The sequence below is a fragment of the Mobula hypostoma genome, chromosome 6 (assembly GCF_963921235.1).
Source record: "Mobula hypostoma chromosome 6, sMobHyp1.1, whole genome shotgun sequence".
Lineage (NCBI taxonomy): Eukaryota > Metazoa > Chordata > Chondrichthyes > Myliobatiformes > Myliobatidae > Mobula > Mobula hypostoma.
In genome coordinates, this window is record NC_086102.1 from 184,895,197 (window position 1) to 184,918,960 (window position 23,764).

At 40.5% G+C, this 23,764-nt stretch overlaps 1 protein-coding gene across 1 annotated transcript in view; it reads right to left on the reverse strand.

Annotated features, from left to right (window-relative positions):
* LOC134348677 (protein mono-ADP-ribosyltransferase PARP14-like) overlaps window positions 1-21,061 on the reverse strand; it is a 98,732-nt gene extending 77,671 nt beyond the window's left edge. Inside the window, 3 exon segments of the mRNA XM_063052449.1 lie at window positions 37-76; window positions 165-304; window positions 20,586-21,061. Of these exon segments, the coding sequence (XP_062908519.1) occupies window positions 37-76; window positions 165-304; window positions 20,586-20,835 (430 nt within the window). The 5' untranslated portion in view covers window positions 20,836-21,061.
* Between the last annotated feature and the right edge of the window lie 2,703 nt (window positions 21,062-23,764).

Below are 23,764 nucleotides of genomic sequence, written 5' to 3' on the forward strand. Positions count from 1 at the left end.
TCAATTCTGTAACATTTTTAAAAGAAGCACAAGTACCTTTTCCTGGAGTGGGTCGGTTTCCTCTGCAAACCACAATCTGTCAAAGCATAAGAATAATGTCAAAATTGAAAAAAATCATAATACTGTTTTATGATGACCATTTACACAATGTACAGAAAACTTACATTTTGTTCTGGAGTTTGTGTTGCTCCTGCCTCATCCTTGCCCACAGCTGTCTCAGATGGAAGTCTGACAGCAAGATTAATAATCCCTTTCTTTTGCAGATCAATCTGGTGAGTTTTCTTCTCCAATACAAGGGACCTTACTAAAGAAATTATTAGAAGCAATTAGAGATATTAAATTTTGCTTTAAGTCACCATGTGTTTCAAACAAATAACTGAATATTTTGGACTGTATCACTGAACAGTAAAAATTTATGTGCTTATTTTCTTCAAAGTCAAATGCTGTATGTCAGCACATTATTCTGCCAACGTTCAGTAAAAGGAAGTCACCTTGTACAAATTAGCTCAGGTTTAACATCAATACTGTCTGAAAAGTTGTACATACATTCACCAGTTTCCATGATGTGAGAATGTAACTATATAATAATAATTCAATGCAACTATATAATATATATAGCTAGATAATTCAAAAGAAGAAATGGCAGCTGCAGTAACATGCACAAAAAGCTGGAGGAACTCAGCAGGTCGGGTAGCATCTATAGAAATGAATAAACAGTCAATGTTTTGGGCTGAGACCTTTCTTCAGGACTGAAGGGGCAAGGGCTGAAGCTAGAATAAGAAGGTGGGGGAGGTCAAGGAGGCAAGCTAGAAGGTCAGAGGTGAAGCTAGGTTGGTGGGAAAGGTCAAGGGCTGGAGAAGAAGAAATCTGACAGGAGTGGAGAGAGGTCTGTAGGAGAAAGGGGAGGAAGAGGGGACCCAGAGGAAGTGATAGGCAGGAGAAAAAAGGTAAGAGGCTATAGTGGGGAATAGAGGAAGAGGAGAGAGGGAAAATTTTTTTAAAAACTAGAAGGGGAAATTGATATTTACACCATCAGGTTGGAGACTACCCAGACAGAATATGAGGTATTGCTCCTCCACCCTGAGGGTGGCCTCATCTTGCCACAAGAGGAGGCCATAGGTTGACATGTCATGTTCAGTTTTGGTTACCCCACTAACAAAAAATGTTAGTAAATTGGAAAAAGTGCAGAAAAGATTTACAAGACTGTTGCCAGGACTTGAAAACTTAGTGAAAAGGAGAGTTTGGACAGGTTAGGATTTCATTGCTTGGAGTTTAGGACACTGACAGCGATCATAATTATGGAAAACTACAGCATAGAAACAGGCCTTTTGGCCCATCTCATCCATGCTGAACTATTAATCTACCTAGTCCCATCGACCTGCACCTGGACCACAGCCCTCCATGTCCCATCTCGACTATGTACCTATCCAAATTTCTCCCAAGTGTTGAAATCAAACCTGCATCCACCACTTCCGCTGGCAGCTCGTTCCACACTCACTACCCTCCGAGTGAAGAAACTCCCCTCATGTTCCCTGTGAACATTCCACCTTTTACCCTTAACCCACCACATCTAGTTCTAATCTCACCCACCCCAACTGGAAAAAGCCTGCTTGCATTTACCCAATCCATACCCTTCATAATTTTCTAAATTTCTATCAAATCTCCCCTAAATCTTGTACACTTCAAGGAATAAATTACTAAACTGTTCAATCTTTCCTTATAACTCATGTCCCCATGGCCTGGCGACATCCTTGTTAATTTTCTCTATACTCGTTCAACCTAGTTGACACCTTTCCTGTAGGTATGTGACCAGAACTGCACACAATGTTCCAAATCAGGCCTCACCAACGTGGTATACAACTTCAACACAACATCCCAAATCCTGTACTCAATACTTTGATTTATGAAGGCCAATGTGCCAAAGGTTTTTTTTATGACCAAATCTACCCATGATACACTTCCAAGGAAGTACGGATCTGTATTCCCAGATCCCACTGTTCTACCACACTCCTCAGTGCCTTACCGGTCCTACCTTAGCTTGTCCTACCAAAGTGCAACACCTCACAAATGCCTGCACTAAATTCCATATGGCATTTATCCAGCTGGTCCAGATTCCACTGCAAGCTTTTATAGTCTTCCTCACTGTCCACTACACCCCCAATACAAGGTGATTTTACAGGTGTATAAAATCATGAAGGACATAAATTGGGTAAATCCACTCAGACATTTTCCCAGTACTGAGGCAGTATCGATAACAGCTTTTAAAACACAATTGGACAGGTACATCCTTCAAGAGGACCACAACCTTATCATGGTTTGGAGACCTGCGTTCCTTTGGCTCCCGGTAGGGTCACCCATGCCAAACATATCAAAGAGTAGAAGCCAGACAAACAGTGGTCCACCAGACCTCCAGGTTTGGGGGTTCAGCTCAGGGCTTGTCCGAAACCCCTCTGGTCAAGATGACGCCAGTGCACAATTCTTTGGGTGACATCTTCCAGATGGTCAGTTATTTCACGTTTTCTATGCATATTACTTACCCTTTTTATCTTCATTGTATTTCGGAAACTGTTGGAGATGGTGACTTACAGTTTGGAGTTCAATTGAGTGATTTCCTGTTCAGCTGTCCCCAAGAAAATTCCAGCAGAGGACTGCAAGTACGAGTTGTCCCAAGCAGGAGATGAAAGAAGGGAATGCAGGGCCACGATTGACTCCATTTCTTGCTGCTCGAAGCATTGAGGAAGATTGAAACCGAGGCGAATGCGGAGGGGGCCAGGTCGACAGTTGCTCTTCACGCGTCAGGCTGGAAGCTGGGAGGCCGCGGGTTGCTGATCGCTCCCCGCTGAAGGACTGAATTCAAACAGTTGCTCTTCTCGATGCTGACAGAGGATGTATTCAGAGTTCCGAGACATATCTGATTATCGGTGTGGACTGTGGTCTCCTTCAGTTTTTCTGTTGTCTTTCTTGCTGCTGATTGACAGGTGGGCAATATGCTACATTTTAGGGCGATAGAGGGGTTGGACATTTGATGTTACTATTGTTTTTTTTGCATGGGGGTTGCTTGGGGTTAGGAGTTTGATGTCTTAGCTGCTGTGTCTGGATGGGTGATCTGGTAGTCTTTGTGTGAAGGAGGGGATTGGAGGTTGTGAGTTTTGTTTCTTTTTTGTACAGTGGGGGGTAGAGGAGATGCCTTTTCTTTCATCGACTTTGAGGTTTTTTCTGTATTTCATGACTATTATTATATGGAGAGGAAATCTCAGAGTTGTATTCTGCGTACATATTTTGATAATAACAAAAATGAACCTTTGAACAACCCTGACAGGTAAAACAAAATTGTTACAGAAACAGCAATGAAGAATCTCCCTACATCAGCGTGTGACAGTATTCCTGAGTCTCCACCTGGGACAGGTGTGACTGACAGTAGTGAAAACTGAAAGGAAGCCACTGACATGATGAAGGAAGCCCTGGACACCATCAGAGATGGAGGACCTTCCTTGCTGCCCTAAACACCAGTGGCGTAACAGGCAGTAAGTAAGTAAGGACAGGTACATGGATTGGAAAGTTTTCAAAAGTTATGTGCAAAATGCTTGTACCTAGGACTAGTTTGGTTGGGGTATCTTGTTTGGCATGGAGGGGCATTTTCCATGCTGTGAAATTGCATGACTCTATTAAATGCATTTTATTAAAGTATTGTGCAATGGACTGATCAGAAATTTTGAAATCTATGGATGAATGCCAGCTTAATATACAAACGTATAACTGATTAAAAAACTAAAAGCAGTGAGCAGTGAAGTTAACCCAATTGTCCCCATTTGATGATACAACCTCTATCACAAAATTCTAACTTCTTTTTACAGCTGTGCAAACCTACCATTGTGCTAAGCAGAAAATGCTTGTTACCTGAAAACTGTTTAGCACTTTAAATGTAATATGCACATCAAACTAACAAAAACCACAACTCACACACAAGTAAACGATATCAGGCAGTAAAAAAATACTGACAGTCATAAATGGCAAAAGTAAAATGTTTTGACTAGATGGCATTGGCCTTCAGTTCCTGGCTACCGACTTCCATTCGGTTTATTGTTACAACTTGTAACAGTGTTGTAACCTGAAACATTGACAATGTAAATATATTAAAGCTCTAAAATGTTTCTTTTCCAATACTTTTATTGATATTATATAAATTACATGAATACAAATACAAAATTCATAAGGATACAAGTAAATAATATGAATCACATTGCATTTAAATCACAGTAATATGATCACAGTATCCCATATTCCAAATCAATCATGTATAAAAAAAGATTGAATTATGAAATGAAACAGAATAAAATAATTGCACTTTATTTGAAAAAAATCTACCCCCACTACCAAAATGAGCTGGTTGGTTAAAAAAAAAGAAAAAGGAAGAATATCTTACCATATGATATTATAATAATAATAATGGCTCAGATCCATACTTTATTAACAGTCCAAAGATCGTGAAAATAATTCAGAAAGGGCCCCCATAACATTAGAAAATCATGTTTCGAATCAGAAATTGAACAACAAATCTTCTCTAGATCAAGGCACAACCTAACGTCAGATAGCCATTGAACTTGAGTGGGTGGGGTGGCCTCCTTCCACTTGAGCAAGATCACCCTCCTGGCCATAAGAGACATAAAGGCCAATACCCGCAAATTGGATGGCTTCAATGTTGTAGCACTATCCTCAACAATACCAAACAAGGCAGTCAAAGGATTGGCTTAAAGCTGACATTGAAAAGTGCAGAAAAAGTTTGAAATACGTCTTTCCAGAATTTTTCAAGGCTCGGACATGTCCAAAACATATGAATTAGTGTGGCCACTCCATTAGTACATCTATCACAGTAAGAGGAAATATCTGTGTAGAAACGGGAAGCTTGTCTTTAGATAGATGAACTCTATGTACCACTTTGAATTGTAATAAAGAATGAGGAGCACATAATGATGAAGAATTAATCAATTTTAAAATAATCTTCCAGCTCTCATCAGATATGAAAATCTGTAAATCTTTTTCCCAATCTCCTTTAATTTTATCTAAAGAGGCCTTTTTCAGTCCCAACAGTAGACCATAAATGTAAGATATTGAACCGTTTTCAAAGGGTTTCAGATTAAAAATTGTATCTATTATATTCTTATCTGGACTTGTAGGAAATGTTAAGTAATTGAGATCTTAAAAAATCTCTAATCTGTAAGTATCGAAAAAAGTGAGTGTTGGAAAGGTTAAATTTCGTTAAAAGTTGCACAAAAGAAGAGAGTTTCTGTCCATCAAACAAATCCTGAAATTGTTTAATACCCAATCTATCCCATTCTTTAAAAGAGAAGTCAATTAAAGATGGTTTAAAAAAACAATTAGAAAATATGGGACTTGAGAGGGAGAATCTCAATAAACCAAAATGTTTTCTAAACTGTAACCAAATCCTCAATGTATGTTTAACCACCACATTGTCAATTAGTTTATTTAAAGATAAAGGAAGTGAGGATCCAAGTAAAGAAGTAATGGGAAATTTTATAACAGAGTTGACTTCCAGAGAAACTCATGTAGGGCAATTCTCATGGTTAATGTAATATATCCAGAACATAATATTACGTATATTAACTGCCCAATAATATAACCTAAAATTGGGTAAGGCAAATCCTCCGTTCTGTTTGGGTTTCTGAAGGTGAGCTTTATTTATATGAAGTTTTTTATTCTTCCATATATATAGGAAGAAAGAATTGAATCCAAAGAGTCAAAAAAAGATTTAGGAATAAAAACAGGCACAGCTTGAAAAAGGTATATAAATTTAGGTAAGATATTCATTTTAATAGAATTGATTTGGCCAATCAGTGATAAAGGCAATTAGAAAGTGTTTTTTTTAACATAAATCAATAAACTTTAAAATTTTCCAAAAATAAATCTTTATAATTCTTAGTAATTGTTACTCCTAAATACATAAATTGTTTTCTTAAAATTTTAAAAGGAAGGTTAACATCAGTTGGTATTAAATTGTTTAAAGGAAACAGTTCACTCTTCTGTAAATTTAATTTATCTCCTGGGAACTGACTAAAATTAGTCAGTAAACGGAACACAAATGGTAAGGAGGTTGTAACATTAGATATAAAAAACAATAAGTCATCAGCATAGAGCGACACTTTATGAATAGTACCTCTCCTTAAAATACCAGTAATCTCTTTAGACTCTCGAAGAGCAATTGCTAAGGGTTCTAATTCCATATCAAAAAGCAGAGGGCTCAAAGGGCAACCTTGTCTAGTTCTACATTGGAGCTTAAAGGGTTTAGAATTCTGAAAATTAGTAAGAACCCGAGCGGAGGGAGATAAATAAAGTAATTTAATCCAAAGAATAAAATTAGGTCCAAAATTATATTTTTCTAAGGATGTAAATAGAAAGTTCCATTCAACTCTGTCAAAAGCCTTCTCTGCATCCAAAGATATCACACATTCTGATATTCCCTTAGATGGAGAGTACATAACATTTAACAAATGCTGTATATTAAAATGGGAATATCGATTTTTAATACATCTTGTCTGATCATCCGAAACTACAGAAGATATATAATATTTTCAAGTCTGCGAGCCAACACTTTAGATAAAATTTTAGTATCAAAATTGAGTAAAGAGATAGGTCTATACAAAGAACATTCAGTAGGATTCTTATTCTTTTTGAGAATGAGCAAAATGGAAACTTCATAAAAAGACTGCGGTAGTTTTCCTACCTTAAAGGAGCCTGTAAGGGTAGAACATAAGTGTGGTATAAGCAAGGAGGAAAAGCCTTATAAAGCTCTCCAGAGAATCCATCAGGTCCTGGGGATTTTCCAGAATGCAATTCTCAAATAGTCTGAGCAATTTGAGGGGAGGAGAAGATGTCGGCGTGACGCAGCATGCGCGGCCGCTCCGGAATTATATCGTATTTGTAAGTAGGATGATATGCACAATCCTGATTTGATAGAGACAGCACGGAGGAACATCTGGAGAAACTTCTGAAATGCCCACTTAGCTGCCGCTGTTACTGTGCGATCAAGAATCTCCGGAGGGGAAGGCCCCAAATCCTCGGCTTTGCCTATTGCCTGTTGCAGGGGCCAGGGTCAAAGCGCTCAGCAGAGATGGTGCTCAGTGCTCAGTGTTGGAGGGCCGGTCGGAGGCTCGAAGTTTTTGGACGGACTCAAGAGTCGGCTGTTGTTGGCTGCTTCCAGAGTGCTGCATCGGCAAGTTTGCGGTGCTGGAAGCTCATGGCAGGGAGAGTTTCTCCCTTCTACCGTCTGCATGAGATTATGGGACATTCGAGAGACTTCGAGACATTTTTTTACCGTGCCCATGGTCTGTTCTTATCACATTACAGTATTGCTTTGCACTGTTGTAACTATATCTTATAATTGTGGTTTTTGTCAGTTTTTTTAGTCTTGGTTTGTCTTGTGTTTCTGTGATATCATTCTGGAGGAACATTGTATCATTTCTTAATGCATGCATTACTAAATGACAATAGAAGAGGACTGCGTGTCCTCATAATCTAATCTAATCTAATTTCCTCCTGGGAAATGGGTTGATCCAATTGCCTACGATCATCTAACGAAAGATTAGGAATATTTAATTGATCTAAAAAATTATTCATTGCAATATTATCATTAACAGAGTCAGAACTATAGAATTTAGAATAAAATTCCCTAAAAGTGTCATTAATTTCAATGTGGTCAGTTGTCATGTCCCCATTAATTTTACGTATTTCTTTAATTTGCCGCTTGGCTGTAAACGGCTTCAATTGATTAGCCAGTAGCTTACCAGTTTTATCTCCGTGAATATGAAATTGACTTCTATCTTTTAAAAGTTGGCTTTCAATTGGATACGTTAAAAGAAGATCATATTTAGTTTTAGTTTCAATATGTCTCTTATATGTTTCAGGATCAGGTTCTGAAGCATATTAATGGTCCATTTGTTTTAACTGATTGGCTAGTTCATTTCTCTCTTGATTAGCTTTTTTAATAATGTTTGCAGTATAAAAAATAATTTGACCCCGGATGTATGCTTTAAAAGTATCCCATATAATAAGACTAGACGTCTCTTCCAACGTATTTTCTTCAAAAACAGAGTAATTTGATTCTCCATAAATTTTTAAAAGTCCTCATCGGATAACACAGTTAAATTAAATCGCCAAAATCTACTCATAGGGATAGGACCAGGAAGATTTAAAGATAGAAGTACAGGAGAGTGGTCAGAAATAGCAATCTCTTTATATTCGATCGATCGACCTAATGGAATTATTTGACTATCAATAAAAAATAACAAATCCTGTTATAAGAACGATGAACATGAGAGAAAAAAGAATACTCCCTGTCCATCGGATGGAGAAAACGCCAAGCATCAACTATTCCACATTTAGTTAGAAAGGACTGGATAAACAAAGTTGATTTATTAAGTGTGGCTGGTTTAATAGATGAGCGATCTAATACTGGATCTAACCAGCAGTTAAAATCTCCTCCCATCACAAGAGAGTAAGTACACAAATCTGGCAAAAATGAAAATGGACATTCAAAAAATCCTGGATCATCTACGTTGGGGGCATATACATTAGCAAAAACAATCAATTTACTGTCTAAACTCCCGGATACAGTAACAAATCGACCATTAGGGTCCGAAACAACTTTATGCTGAACAAAGGAAACTGTATTAACAACAAAAATCGAAACTCCACGTGATTTTGCATTAAACGAAGCATTGAATTGCATACCCTTCCACCGAGTAAAAAAAATGTAAGCTATCACAGCTGCGTATGTGCGTTTCTTGTATGAAAAAAATGGGTGCTTTTAATTTTTTAATATAAGCAAACACTTCATTCCTTTTGATGGGGTGATTCAGCCATTTCACATTCAAACTAAAGAAGTTAATATCTCAAACCATTTTAAATACCAATCAACATGTAATTAGAAGATCTGGCCATAAGTTGTTAAAACTAGAAAGCAAACCATAAGGCAGGGGTAGGCAACCTACGGTCCGCGGGCCAGATCCGGCCCGTGAGCAAATATGGGGATACCATGCTTATCTGGCCTGCGAGCGATTTTTCCTTATTCTGAGTGTTTCACGCGACCACACTGATGGACATGCATGGCGTCTTGTTACACTGGCCCCAGGTTCTGTTTTGTTCCAAACCAAACACTGGTATACACAAATGACGGGAAGGCAGACTACCTTATTAATATGTATTAGATACTCTCCGCGCACGCACAAGTTTTCAGGTGGGATCGTTCAAATTTGTAAACAGAAACAGCATCGCTGTGTTTTGACAAGAAATCCACGCTAAATATCCAGATATTTACATGTGCTATGATACTTGTTGAATAACTTGCATTTCAAAATAAAATCAAAGAAATAAATTCCAATGGCAATGAATGCAAAACGCAAGAAGGTTGACACTGAGTGCCGAAATTTCCAAGACACTTGGACACTAGATTACTTCTTCATCGAGCAAGCTGGGAAACCAGTTTGTCTCATTTGCCTAGAAAATGTTGCTGTGAAGAAGGTGGCAAATATCAGGTGACATTATGGGACCCACCATAGTGAAAATTTTAACAAGTTTACTGGGCAAGCAAGGAAAGATGAAGCTGAGCGAATGAAGGCTAGTTTCGGAAAACAAACGTCATTTTTTGCCAAGAAAAGCAGTGAAAATGAAGGAAATACCCATGCCTGCTACGAAATCTCAAAATGTATTGCAGAAAAGATGAAGCCTTTTACAAATGGAGAGTTTGTCAAAGAGTGCTTACTGGCAGTGGTGGCTATTGTTTGTCCTGAAAATAAATCTTTATTTGCAGCTATCATCCTGTCAGCAAGAACGATCACCCGGCGAGTTGAAGAAATGTCAGCAGATGTGAAAAGTTGTTTAAGGGATGCCTGCAACGAATTGCATTTTTTTTTTCAATTGCGCTTGATGAAAGCACAGACTTGAGAGACACTGCTCAACTTGTGGTGTTTGTGCGAGGACTGACCTCAACTTTTCAAATTTTTGAAGAGTTCATTCAATTAATTCCTATGAAGGACACGGTTACTGGAGCAGACATATTTGAAGCTTCGTTGAAAATGATGTCAGAAATGAAACTTAATGTGTCGAAGCTAACTGGCATCGCAACTGATGGGGCACCAGCAATGGTCGGACAGAAAAAAGGCATCATCGCATTGCTGCAAGGACAAATGGAAAACCTTGGAATCGCACAGAAACTGGTTAAAATTCATTGCGTTATCCATCAGGTGGCATTATGTGCCAAGTCTTTGAAATTAAAGGATATTATGGAAATTGTTGTGAAGGCAGTCAATCTGATCCTATCTCATGGATTCAATCATCGCCAGTTTCAGCAGTTTTTGTTGGATACGGAGGCAGAATATGGGGATCTGGCTTATTTCTGCAATGTACGCTGGCTTAGCTGAGGGTCAATGCCGGAAAGTGTATTTGCATTGCATGAAGAGGTGGTAATATTCCTTGAAAGCAAAAATGAGGATGCTTCACATTTTTGGGATCCTGGTTGGATTACAGCCTTGGCATTTCTTGTGGACATTACATCTCATTTAAATAACTCAAATTTACAACTTCAAGGAAAAAAATCAGCTGATACATGAGATGTACGGTCATATTGTGGCCTTTGCAAGAAAGCTGCAATTGTGGGAGTACCAGCTTCAAAAACGAAATTGTGCACATTTTCCTACTTTTCAAAAAAGTAAAGCACAGATCCAGGCATTTTTGTGAATATGGTCCAAGAACTGAGAAAAAAGTTTTCATCTCGTTTTGCTGATTTTCGCTTGCATGCAAATGAGTTCAAGCTGTCTGCTACTCTATTTGATGCGGAAGTGGACACTGCATCAGAAATTTTTCGAATGGAATTGATTGAAATGCAGTGTGATGACATATTGAGATTGAAATTTCATTCTGAAGATGTGTCAGTGCTTGACTTCTATAGAAAATATATTCATCCAAGTGGGAAGTATCCTAACTTAATGGACCATGCAAAAAAGATGGCTTCATTGTTTGGCAGCACTTATCTGTGTAAGCAATTATTTTCAAAAATGAAGCACACCAAGAACCATTTGAGAACAAGATTGACTGCTGCCCATCTGGATAATGTCTTGCTCTTGGCATCAACAAGTCGGACACCCAATATTGAGAAGCTTTCAAACAACAAACAGCATCAAGTTCCACATTGATTTATCGACTGTTTGCATTAAAATTTTCTTTTTTATTATACTTAATTTACCACCATTCAATGCATCATGTTCATAAGTTTTATGTTTAAAGATTCTGTGTCCTAGATTCAAAAGATGCCTTGATTGAAATAAATTGCAACTAAACTGAGTTCTTTGATTACTAATTGGCATCCTTGGTTAAGCACAAATGATTTTCGAGCATGCGTTATTCATTAATTTGAGGCAAAACATAACTAGATGTATTTAAATGGATGATTCCCATATTTCAAGTTCTGTATGGCATTTATCTGGCCCACCGTCCACTCATTAATACGCGATCCAGCCCACAGAGGCAAAAAGGTTGCTGACCCCTGCCGTAAGGTTAGGTATTCAAACAACCATATATTCAACACAATACAGCTCCCAGAGAAACATAGGCCCTACCCCCCCTCCACTCAAAGCGAGAAAGCTGACTAATAGACAGTTAGTGAGCTAAGAACTAAGTTCCCTCCCCAAATAATCCTGTTGACAGAAAAAAACTCCAGTCCTACAAGGTTATTATGTCCCTACCAAGACACAACATAAAAAGAAAAATAACTCAGTATTCAAAAATATAGAAGGATCAGTTTAAACAAATTCAAAGAAATCTGCATTAAAATAAAGCCTCAAAAAGGGTAAAATAAAAAAGTATCAAAAAAAACAGAAGACGATATATGAATAGCTAAAACATAAGCCTGATGAAACCTTATTTCAAATTCATATTAACAGAAGAAAAAAAACTGATCAAATAAGAAATGTAACAGTTTTAGACTTCATCCTTCAGAAACATTTTTGCTTCTTCAACCGACTTTATTCTTTTTCACAATCCGTTCTTCATAACAATACTCAGACGGCCTGAGAACCGAAGGGATGGTTTGTATCCTTTATTGTAAAATTCCCACGTAACTTCTTCCTACTTTGGGCGAACAGACGTCCACAAATATAACCTTGTAATTTTGGAAATTGATCATTCCTTGTCGACGGGTATGGCGAATTAAAAGGTCCTTAATATGAAATCCATGAAAGCTTAGTATGACCGATCTGGGTCTCGCCACCAACGACAATGGCTTCGAAGTCGGAGAGCGATATGCTCGATCGAGCTTCGGCTCGGAAGTCAATAAAGCAGGGAAAAGCTTTTTCAGAAAGTTTGCAATAAACTTCGTAGGGTCAGCGCCTTCAATTGATTCTTCAAGACCCAGAATTCGCAAGTTATTTCTCCTGTTTCTATTCTCAAGACTGATGATCCTTTTCATCATTTTATCATTGGATAAAGATAACTCTTTGCAGAGTTTAATTGTATCATCAACGTCCTCTTCAAGTGTCATTAGCTTCGCAATATTTTCCTGAATTCGGTTCTCATGCTCAGATAAAGTTTGTTGAATTGTATCCAATTTGCCGTTAAGTCATTGAATCTCCTCAGAAAATTCCAATTTTCTGATTGAATGCAAAGTGACTGGGGATTCATTTTCTGTTTCCCTTTCTTTTGCAGTCACTTTGGTTCTTTTCCCAGCCACAGTAAAGCAGTATTAAAGTATTACAATAAAGTTTCAAAAAAAAGACTGGTAGGAGACAATTAAGTAAACAGGGTAGGAGCAATCTGAAAATGATGTTACTCCATCAGCTGCCAACAGAGCTCTCCTAAATTGTTTCAAAGTAAAGGTTGTAGTATGTTTATTATTTAGAAAATCTATGGATTACATTCATTAATACATAATTAACTACAGGATTTTTCACAGTTATATTAGCATAATTTTGAAATTATATAATAGAAAATCCAGCTGTGTGGCACAAAGACTATGTGCATGGGAGCAGTTCAGTTACTGCACAGCCATGGAGCTTAGAGGGAACAGTGATCTCTGATACATCTTTTGTCCTGTCCAAACACTCTTGTCACTTTGCTTGCAACTTAAATTTTATTCTTTTTCTCATTCCACAAACGTTCACTGACATCCTGAGATTTTCCAGCAGTTTCTTTTATTTCTGATTTCCAGCCCCTGCAATTTTTTTGGATTTTCATGTGTTACACATTGCTGTTCCCAGAGCTGTATCTAAATTCAAGATTTAAAATTAAAATTAGTAACTCATTTACTCTCAAACTGCATACCATGTGCTATGGGAGAATGCAATGTACAGTGTATACCACAATATATTGCGTGATGCAGCACATTAAGGACAAACGGCGTTCCTGTGACAATAACAAAGATCTTTATTCATTCTGCAATTATGTAGGGGGAAATGACTTCCTCAGAGGCCAGTATTTTCTATATATGTTGATACCGGAATTAACAGCCTAAATAGCCCCCAAACTGATAGCATGAATAGTGATTTCTCTAACTTCCCCTTCCCTCTCCTTTTCTCTTCACCTGTCTATCAACTCTGGCCCCACTCCATCTTTCTACTTGATAAACATGTGGCCATCCAAATCTCTGTTGACTGTGTGGAAACTGTGGCAAGGCATGGGTTAATTAATGTTGAGGCAAGTATAAAGTTGCAGATAGAGTGCAGACAGCCAAGGCAAGTGAGGCCTGCTTCCCTCCTGCACTGCAGGAGATGGGCACAATTTTGGCTTACCGCAACAATCAGGTAACTGATGGATTCAAGCAACACAAACCAAAGGACAATTACTTTACCAACTTCTAAATAGTATCATTGGTTCACTTTTTGCCTCCAACTTTCACTATGTCCTCAAATTTACTGTCCATTACCGACACCTACTCCCCTTTCTCAATCTCACTGTCTCTATCTCTAGAGACAGCTTATCGACTGATGTCTATTATACAACCACTGACTCCCATAGCTACCTGGACTTTACCTCTTCCCACCCTGACACTCGTAAAAACGCCATCTCTTTCTCTCAATTCCTCCGTCTCCGCTGCATCTGCTCTCAGGATGAGGCTTTTCATTCCAGTACGAAGGAGATGTCCTCCTTTTTTAAAGAAAGGGGCTTCCATTCCTCCACCATCAATGCTGCCTTCAACTGCATCTCTCCCATTTCACGCATGTCTGGACTCACCCCATCCTCCCACCACCCTATCAGGGATAGGGTTCATCTTGTTCTCACCTACCACACCACCTGCCTCTGTGTCCAGCACGTAGTTCTCCAGAACTTCCGCCATTTGCAAGATGTCGCCACCAAGCACATTTTTTCCCTCCCCACCCCCACTTTCTCCAGGGATTGGTCCCTAAGTAACTCCCTTGTCCATTTGTCCCTCCTTGCAAGCAGAACAAGTACACCACCTGCCTCGACACCTCCTCCCTCACTACCATTCAGGGTCCCAAACAGTCCTTCCAGGTGAGGCAACACTTCACCCATGAGTCTGTTGTTGTTATCTACTGTGTCCAGTGCTCCTGGTATATCAGTGAGACCCACTGGAGATTGGGAGACTGCTTCACCAAGCAGGAACGCTCCATCCACCAGGATCTCCCAGTGGCCACTCATTTTAATTCCACTTCCCATTCCCATTCCAAAAATTCTATCCATGGTCTCCCTTACTGTCGCGATAGGGTGCACTCAGGTTGGAAGAACAACATCTTATGTTTTGTCTGAGTAACCTCCAACCCGATGGCATGAACATTGATTTCTCAAACTTTCATTAATGCCCCCCATCCCTCTCAATCGTGCTTTATTTTACAAGTGCACAAGGGAACAGTATGGCCCCTGTCACAACACTGTTCTGAAACCTAAAAAGAGAAATGACATTTTAATACAGAATTGAGCAGCAGTTAGATACTGACCATTTGATAAACTGCGTATGTTTGAATTCCTTACTTGCAAAATCAATCACCATTTGCAATACAAGTGTAAAAGTCAATTGAAACTACAGGCTAACAACCAATGATACTATAAAGAGAAAATCTGCCGATGTGGGAAATCCAAACAACTCACACAAAATGCTGGAGGAACTCAGTAGACCAGACAGCATCTATGGAAAAGAGTTCAGTCGACGTTTCAGGCTGAGACCCTTCAGCAGGACTGGAGAGAGAAAGCTGAGGAGTAGATTTAAAAGGTGGGAGCTGGGGAGAGAGAAACACAAGGTGATAGGTGAAACTTGAAGTGGGGAGGGTTGAAGTTGGGAAGTTGATTGGTGAAAGAGATACAGGGTTGGAGAAAGGGGAATCCAATAGGATTTTAATTGGAAGAAAGAAAAAGGGGGAGGAGCACAAGAGGGAGGTGATGGGCAGGCAAGGAGATGAGGTGAGAGAGAGAAAAGGGGATGGGGAATGGTGAGGGGGGGGGAAGATATAGGCCTGGAGATTAAAGAAATATGGGGGGGCGGTGAGAACCATGTACAACTGGAATAACCAGTATCGATCAGCAGTAATAGTATCTCTGCCGATTAACTGGAGTCTGAAAACCCATCACATTCCACCTCACAAACTGCACACCTGCCAGTCAGGCACCTCCTGCCCCGTACGGAGAAGAGTCCGCAGTCCCCACACTGGCCTCATTAGCCACCTCAAATTCCCAAAACCTCAGTCTTGAGAGACTGCTTGAGGAAAGATCACCAGCAAGTGAGTTGTTGTCAAAGGAATAATCAGCAATTTAAATAGTAATAATTATAAAATTACTAATTTTGGTAACTATTCCTCTGCCTAGGACAAACTGGGCAAGCGAAGGGACGGAAGCAACACCTGAGTCAACAGCCAAGGTTCTCTGACAGACATGTTGGACTAAAGCATACTGCACGGACAGCTGTGCAAAAGGAGTATGACGTTGTCCCTCAAGGTAAGAGATCAGTATACCGAGAGAAGAAACTAAAGTGTAGACTATCTTCCAAATGGAGAGAAATTTCAAAATCTGTGGTATACAGGGATTTGGAAACCATCCTGCAGGATTCCCTAAAGGTTAAAGCCGAAGGTGAGGAAGGCAAATGTGATATTAGCATTCATTTTTAGAAAACTAGAATATAAAAGCAAGGATGCAATGTTGAGGCTTTGGAAAGCACTGGTGAGGCCTCACTTGAGTGTATTGTGACCATCTTTGAGTCCTTTATCTAAGAAACAATGTGCTGAAATTGGAGAGGGTTGAAAGGAGGTTCACAAAAATAATTCCAGCATTGAAAGGCTTGTCATATGAGCAGCATCTGAAGTCTCTGGGTCTCTAACCACTGGAATTCAGAAGAATGAGGAATAACCTCACTGAAACCTATCTACTGCTCTGACTTTTTCCTGTTGTTCCTCTCACCCTTGAAACCAATCAAATGTTGAAAAGCCTTGAGAAGTTGGATGTGGAGCGGATGTTTCCTATGGTGGGGAAGTCTAAGACCATAAGATACAGTCTCAGAATAAAGGGACTTCTATTTAGAACAGAGATTCGGAATTTCTTTAGCCAGAAGTCAGTGAATCTGTGGAATTTGTTGCCACAGGCAGCTGTGGAGGGCAAGTTGTTGGGTATATTGAAGGTAGAATTGATTCTTGGTTGATCAGGGCATGAGGGGATATGGTGAGAAGGCAAGCGATTGGGGCTGAGAGGGAAATGATGTAATGCTGGAACAGACTCAATGGGCCAAATGGCCTAATTCTGTTCCTATATCTTATGGTTTTATGCTTCCTTCACATAACCATATAGGACATTTGGATTAGAACCATTTCTGCTTTTCAATATATCGCACAGATTCATCTTAAATTCAGTGATAACACTATTTGTATTAGGATTTCTTAACTTAGGACATAGAAACATAGAAAACCTACAGCACAATACAGGCCCTTCAGCCCAGAATGCTGTGCCGAACATGTCCTTACTTTAGAAATGACCTAGGGTTGCACATAGCCCTCTATTTTTCTGAGCTCCATGTACCTGTCCAGGAGTCTCTTAAAAGACCCTATCGCATCCGCCTCCACCACTGTCCAGCAGCCCATCCCATACACTCATGACTCTCTGTGTAAAGAACTTACCCCTGACATCTCTGTACCTACTTCCAAGCACCTTAAAACTGTGCCCTCTTGTGCTAGTCATCTCAGCCCTGGGAAAAAGCCTCTGACTATCCACACAATCAATGCCTCTCATCATCTTATACACCTCTATCAGGTCACCTCTCATCCTCCGTCGCTCCAAGCAAAAAAGGCCAAGTTCATTCAACCTATTCTCATAAGGCATGCTCCCCAATCCAGACAACATCCTTGTAAATCTCCTCTGCAGCCTTTCTATGGTTTTCACATCCTTCCTATAGTGAGGCGACTAGAACTGAGCACAGTACTCCAAGTGGGGCCTGACAGGGTCCTATATAGCTGGAGCATTACCCCTCAGCTTCTAAACTCAATCCCACTGTTGATGAAGGCCGATGCACTGTAAGCTTTCTTAACCACAGAGTCAACCTGTGCAGCAGCTTTGAGTGTTCTATGGTTTCAGACCCCGAGATCCCTCTGATTCTCCACACTGCCAAGTACCATTAATACTATATTCTGCCATCATATTTGATCTACCAAAACGAACAACCTCAGACTTATCAGGATTGAACTCCATCTGCCAGTTCCCAGCCCAGTTTTGCATCCTATAAATGTCTCGCTGTAAGCTCTGACAGCCCTCCACACTATCCACAACACCTCCAACCTTTGTGTCATCAGCAAATTTACTAACCCATCCCTCCAGTTCTTCATCCAGGTAATTTATAAAGACCGCGAAGAGTAGGGATTCCAGAACAGCTCCTTGAGTCACACCACTGGTCACTGACCTCCATGCAGAATATGCCTTCTGTGGGCAAACCAATTCTGGATCCACAAAGCAATGTCCCCTTGAATCCCATGCCTCCTTACTTTCTCAATAAGCCTTGCATGGAGTACCTTATCAAATGCCTTGCTGAAATCCATATACACTACATCTACTGCTCTACCTTCATCAATGTGTTTAGTCACATCCTCAAAAAATTCAATCAGGCTCGTAAGGCACGACCTGCCTTTCGCAAAGCCATGCTGACTTTTCCTAATCATACTAAGCCTCTCCAAATGTTCAGAAATCCTGCCTATCAGGATCTTCTCCATCAACTTACCAACCACTAAAGTAAGACTCACTGGTCTATAATTTCCTGGGCTATCTCTACTCCCGTTCTTGAATAATGGAACAACATTCGCAACCCTCCAATCTTCTGGAACCCCTCCTGTCCCCATTGATGATGCAAAGATCATCGCCAGAGAATCAGCAATCTGCTCCCTTGCCTCCCACAGTAGCCTGGGGTACATCTTGTCCAGTCCTGGTGACTTATCCAACTTGATGCTTTCCAAAAGCTCCAGCACATCCTTTTTCTTAATATCTACATGCTCAAGCTTTTCAGTCTGCTGTAAGTCATCCCTACAATTGCCAAGATCCTTTTCCATAGTGAATACTGAAGCAAAGTACTCATTAAATACCTCTGCTATCTCCTCTGGTTCCATACACACTTTCCCACTTGATCGGTCTTATTCTCTCATGTCTTATCCTCTGGCTCTTCACATACTTGTAGAATGACTTGGATTTTTCCTTAATCCTGTCCGCCAAGGCCTTCTCATGGCCCCTTCTGGCCCTCCTAATTTCTTTCTTAAGCTCCTTCCTGCTAGCCTTATAATCTTCTAGATCTCTATCATTACCTAGTTTTTTGAACCTTTCGTAAGCTCTCCTGTGCTTCTTGACTAGATTTATAACAGCCTTTGCACACCATGGTTCCTGTACCCTACCATCCTTTCCCTGTCTCATTGGAATGTATTTACGCAGAACTCCATGCAAATATCCTCTGAACATTTGCCACATTTCTTCCGTAAGTTTCCCTGAGAACAACTGTTGCCAATTTATGCTTCCAAGTTCCTGCCTGATAGCCTCATATTTCCCCTTACTCCAATTAAACACTTTCTTAACTTGTCAGTTCCTATCCCTCTCCAATGCTATGGTAAAGGAGATAGAACTGTGATCACTATCTCCAAAATGCACTCCCACTAACAGATCTGACACCTGACCTGGTTCATTTCCCAATACCAGATCAAGTACAGCCTCTCCTCTTGTAGGCGTATCTACATATTGTGTCAAGAAACCTTCTTGAACACACCTAACAAACTCCACCCCATCTAAACCCTGTTATTATTACACCTTTCCAGAATCTGTCTCCCTATCTGCTCCTCAATGTCCCTGTTACTATTGGGTGGTCTATAAAAAACACCCAGCCCAGTTATTGACCCCTTCCTGTTCCTAACTTCCACCCAAAGACACTCTGTAGATAATCCCTCCATGTCTTCCTCCTTTTCCACAGCAGTGACACTATCTGATCAACAGTGCCACGCCCCCATCTCTTTTGCCTCCCTCCCTGTCCTTTCTGAAACAACTAAAACCCGGCACTTGAAGTAACCATTCCTGCCCTGAGCCATCAAAGTCTCTGTAATGGCCACAACATCATAGCTCTAAGTACTAATCCACGCTCCAAGCTCATCCCCTTTGTTCATAATAGTCCTTGCATTAAAATAGACACATCTCAAACCCGAGAAAATCTGAAGAAGCTGGAAATTCTAGCAACACACACCAAATGCTGGTGGAAAGCAGCAGAAAAGGCAGCATCTATAGGAAGATGTACCCTTCGACGAAGGGTCCCAGCCCGAAACGTCGACTGTACTTCTTCTTATAGATGCTGCCTGGCCTGCTGCGTTCCACCAGCATTTAGTGTGTGTTTCACATCTCAAACCATCGGTCCGAGCGCGTCTCTTCTCTATCACCCGCCTATCCTCCCTCTCGCACTGTCTCCAAGCTTTCTCTATTTGTGAGCCAACTGCCTCTTCAGTTCGGTTCCCAACCCGCAAATCCTAGTTTAAACTCTCCCCAATAGCCTTAGCAAACCTCCCCGGAAAAAAAAAACACAAGAAAAGGACATAGGATACAATTGCAAAACATAAAATAACTTCAATTCCAGAAGCACACAACGTTTTGGCAAGATTTGATATTTTGTTTGATTAAAAACGAATTTCCCCATAACAACTTGGCCGACATAGGTAATCATATTGGCATCAGTGATAAAGTATTTGCGGAGCGTAGCAACAACCCATTTTCATCATGGGTTTGCAGCCTATCAGTGCAGAGATAAATATTAAACTTTCTCAAAGCAAGGAATTGATAGCGCAAAGTTTCCTTTCCTTTCTCCGGGCAGTAAACACGGCCATTTTCCAATCTGTGAACCTTAAGGATATTACAAATCCTAATCTTACAAATATTAATGTCGTAAAATACGAGAGCTTCAAGATCTGTTGGGCTAAATTCTTCTCCCTCCCTCACTATCGAGTCTTAACTAACACTGCACTATCAAAAGCCAAATAAATCTGCTTCTGAAATAACTATAATCTCAACTGAAATGAATTCTAACGGTTCTAAAAATGAATTCTAACGATTTGGGAGCGAGTTAGAAACTCACGCACTTTCGTCACTGACGAAGCGTACCACGGCTTGGTTTGAGACAGGATCGTCATATTCCACGATACATTCTCCGCCGTTAGATTTCTTCTTGCTTTGGAAATAAATCTGCAGTTTATTTCTGAAAAAGGTAGCGTCGTCCCCAAATCCCATTTGCCCTCGACTATGAGAGGATAGTGGTAACCACCGTCTGCAGCCATCTTCCACAAGCGAATGGAAACTACCCTCGTCCTCTCCGGTTGTTGTCAGTTTCATTTTCGTTTTCCGTGAAAATAACTTTTACTAGGCTTGAAGAAAATAGGAAATAACCTTGCACTGTTATTTCCTTTGTTAACGTAAACACTCAAAATTCGCCTTTGAATATGCCCAAAACGCACTTTGTACCAGGGGAATCAAGGTATTATAAATATGAATGGGATAGGTTTCCTCGAGGAGTAAAATAGCATGTGACATATTGGCCCCATTAACCGAAACTAGGGAGATAACCGAAAGCATTTGAGGCTTGCTACCACCCAAACTGGACCCCCTACAATTTGCCTACCGACATAACTAATCAACAGACGACACAATAGCCACTGCTCTACATACCATCCTTACACATTTGGAGAAGATGGATGCTTATGTGAGAATGCTGTTCTTGGACTACAGTTCAGCATTCAACACCATAATTCCCTCCAGGCTCGACAAGAAGTTCAGAGACCTTGGCATGACCCTGCCTTGTGCAGCTGGATCCTGTACTTCCTGTCAGATCGCCGGCAGGTGGTAAGAGTGGGCTCCCTCACCCCCTGACTCTCAATACAGGAGCCCCGCAGGGCTGTGTACTAAGTCCCCCCCCCCTTCACTCCCTGCATACCCATGACTGTGTTGCCACCCACAGCTCTAATTTGCTAATTAGATTTGCCAATGACACTACATTAATTGACCTAATCTCAAACAATAACGAGGTGGCCTACAGGGAAGAAGTCATCTCTCTGACTCAGTGGTGTCAAGAAAACAACCTCTCCCTCAATGTCACAAAAACAAAGAAGCTGGTTGTGGATTACAGGAGGAATGCAGAGAGGTTAACCCCTATTGACATCTGGAGTTTAGAGGGTGAACAGCTTCAACTTCCTCGGCATCCACATCACCGAGGACCTCACGTGGTCTGTACACACCGGCTGTGTGGTGAAAAAGGCACAACAGCGCCTCTTTCACCTCAGACAGTTGAGGAAGTTTGGTACGGGCTCCCAAATCCGAAGAACTTTCTACAGGGGCACAATTGAGAGCATCCTGACTGGCTGCATCACTGCCTGGTATGGAAACTCTACCTCCTTCAATCACAGGATCCTGCAGGGAGTGGTGTGGACAGCTCAGCACATCTGTAGATGTGAACTTCGCATGATTCAGGACAGTTACAAAGTCAGGTGTGTAAAAAGGGCCTGTAGGATCACCGGGGACCTGAGTCACCCAACCACAATCTCTTCCAGCTGCTAGCATCCTGGAAATGGTACCGCAGCACAAAAGCCAGGACAACATTGCCTCTTCCACCAGACCATCAGACTGATTAACTCACATTGCTTTGAGTGCATTTCTATGTTACATTGACTGTTCTATTTATTATAAATTACTATGAATGCATATTGCAAATTTAGATGGAGACGTAACGTAAAGACTCCCCATGTATGTGAAAGATGTAAGAAATATAGTCAATTCAATTACATAACACTCAATCCAGTATAGTTGATCCCCTAGTAGGCTCAATGACAAATTGCTCTAAAAAGCCATCTCGTAGGTATTCAAGCAACAGACATAAAAGTTGCTGGTAAATGCAGCAAGTCAGGCAGCATCTCTAGTAAGAGGTACAGTCGACGTTTCGGGCCGAGACCCTTTGTCAGGACTAACTGAAAGAAGAGCTAGTAAGAGATTTGAAAGTGGGAGGGGGAAGGGGAGATCCAAAATGATAGGAGAAGACAGGAGGGGGAGGGATGGAGCCAAGAGCTGGACAGTTGATTGGCAAAAAGGATATCAGAGGATCATGGGACAGGAGGCCTAGGGAGAAAGAAAGGGGGAGGGGAGAGCCCCAGTAGATGGGCAAGGTGTATAGTGAGAGGGACAGAGGGAGAAAAAGGAGAGAGAGAAAAAGAATGTGTGTATATAAATAAATAAATAATGGATGGAGTACCAGGGGAGGCAACTTTTATGTGTGTTGCTTGAAATTCCAGCATCTGCAGATTTCCTCGTGTTTGCGTAGGTATTCACTTGGGATGCATTACCAACCTGATTTTCCCAATCTACCTGCAAATTTAAAATCTCCCATGACTACAATAACATTGCCCTTTTCATTTCTATTTCCTATTGTAATGTAGTCCACACCCCAGCTACTGTTTGGAGGCCTGTACTGTATATAACTGCCATCAGGGTCCTTTAACCCTTGCAGTTTCGTAACTCAACCCACAAGGATTCAACATCTTCCAATTCTATATCAAATCTCTCTAATGATTTGATCTCATTTTTTACCAGCAGAGCCACGCTACACCCTCTGTATACCTTCCTATCCTTCTGATACAATGTGTAACCTTGTACAAGTGATGTCAATGATAGATGGTGTATGTTCATTTTGGTCAGTACAGGGCTGCAAATTGTCTGGCATTGAACAAGATACCCAGTGAATGTCTTCCTGATAAGAAGTTGGTACTGGGCACACTACTTCCCTTCTGATGTTATTTTTTTCCTGCCCTGGGCACATGCCACTACAAGTTCTAATGGGAAAATTAATAACCACAATTTAACAGGAAACATGAAGTATAAACATGGTTATACTTAAGACAGAGGTTGATAGATTCTTGATTAGTCAGGGCACGACAGGATACGGGGAGAAGGCAGGAGATTGGGGCTGAGAGCGAAATGGATTAGCCATGATGAAATGGTGGAGGAGACTGGATGGAACAAATGGCCTAATTCTTCTATATCTTATGGTCTATTTTTTGTTTTGTTGCCCTCTCCTCATAGAATCATAGTCATAGAGCTAGTTTGCCAACAACAGAGAAAAAGTAAATAAATTTAAACTAACTCTGTGATGATGTAAATCTGGTGGCACGTGTTCTTAGAGAAACAATATTGTCAGCCAGTGAAATAATCTAATCTTTCTCCATACTGGAGAAAGAGCCACTGGGTGGAAAAACTGATTTCCAGCTCGTTGCTCATT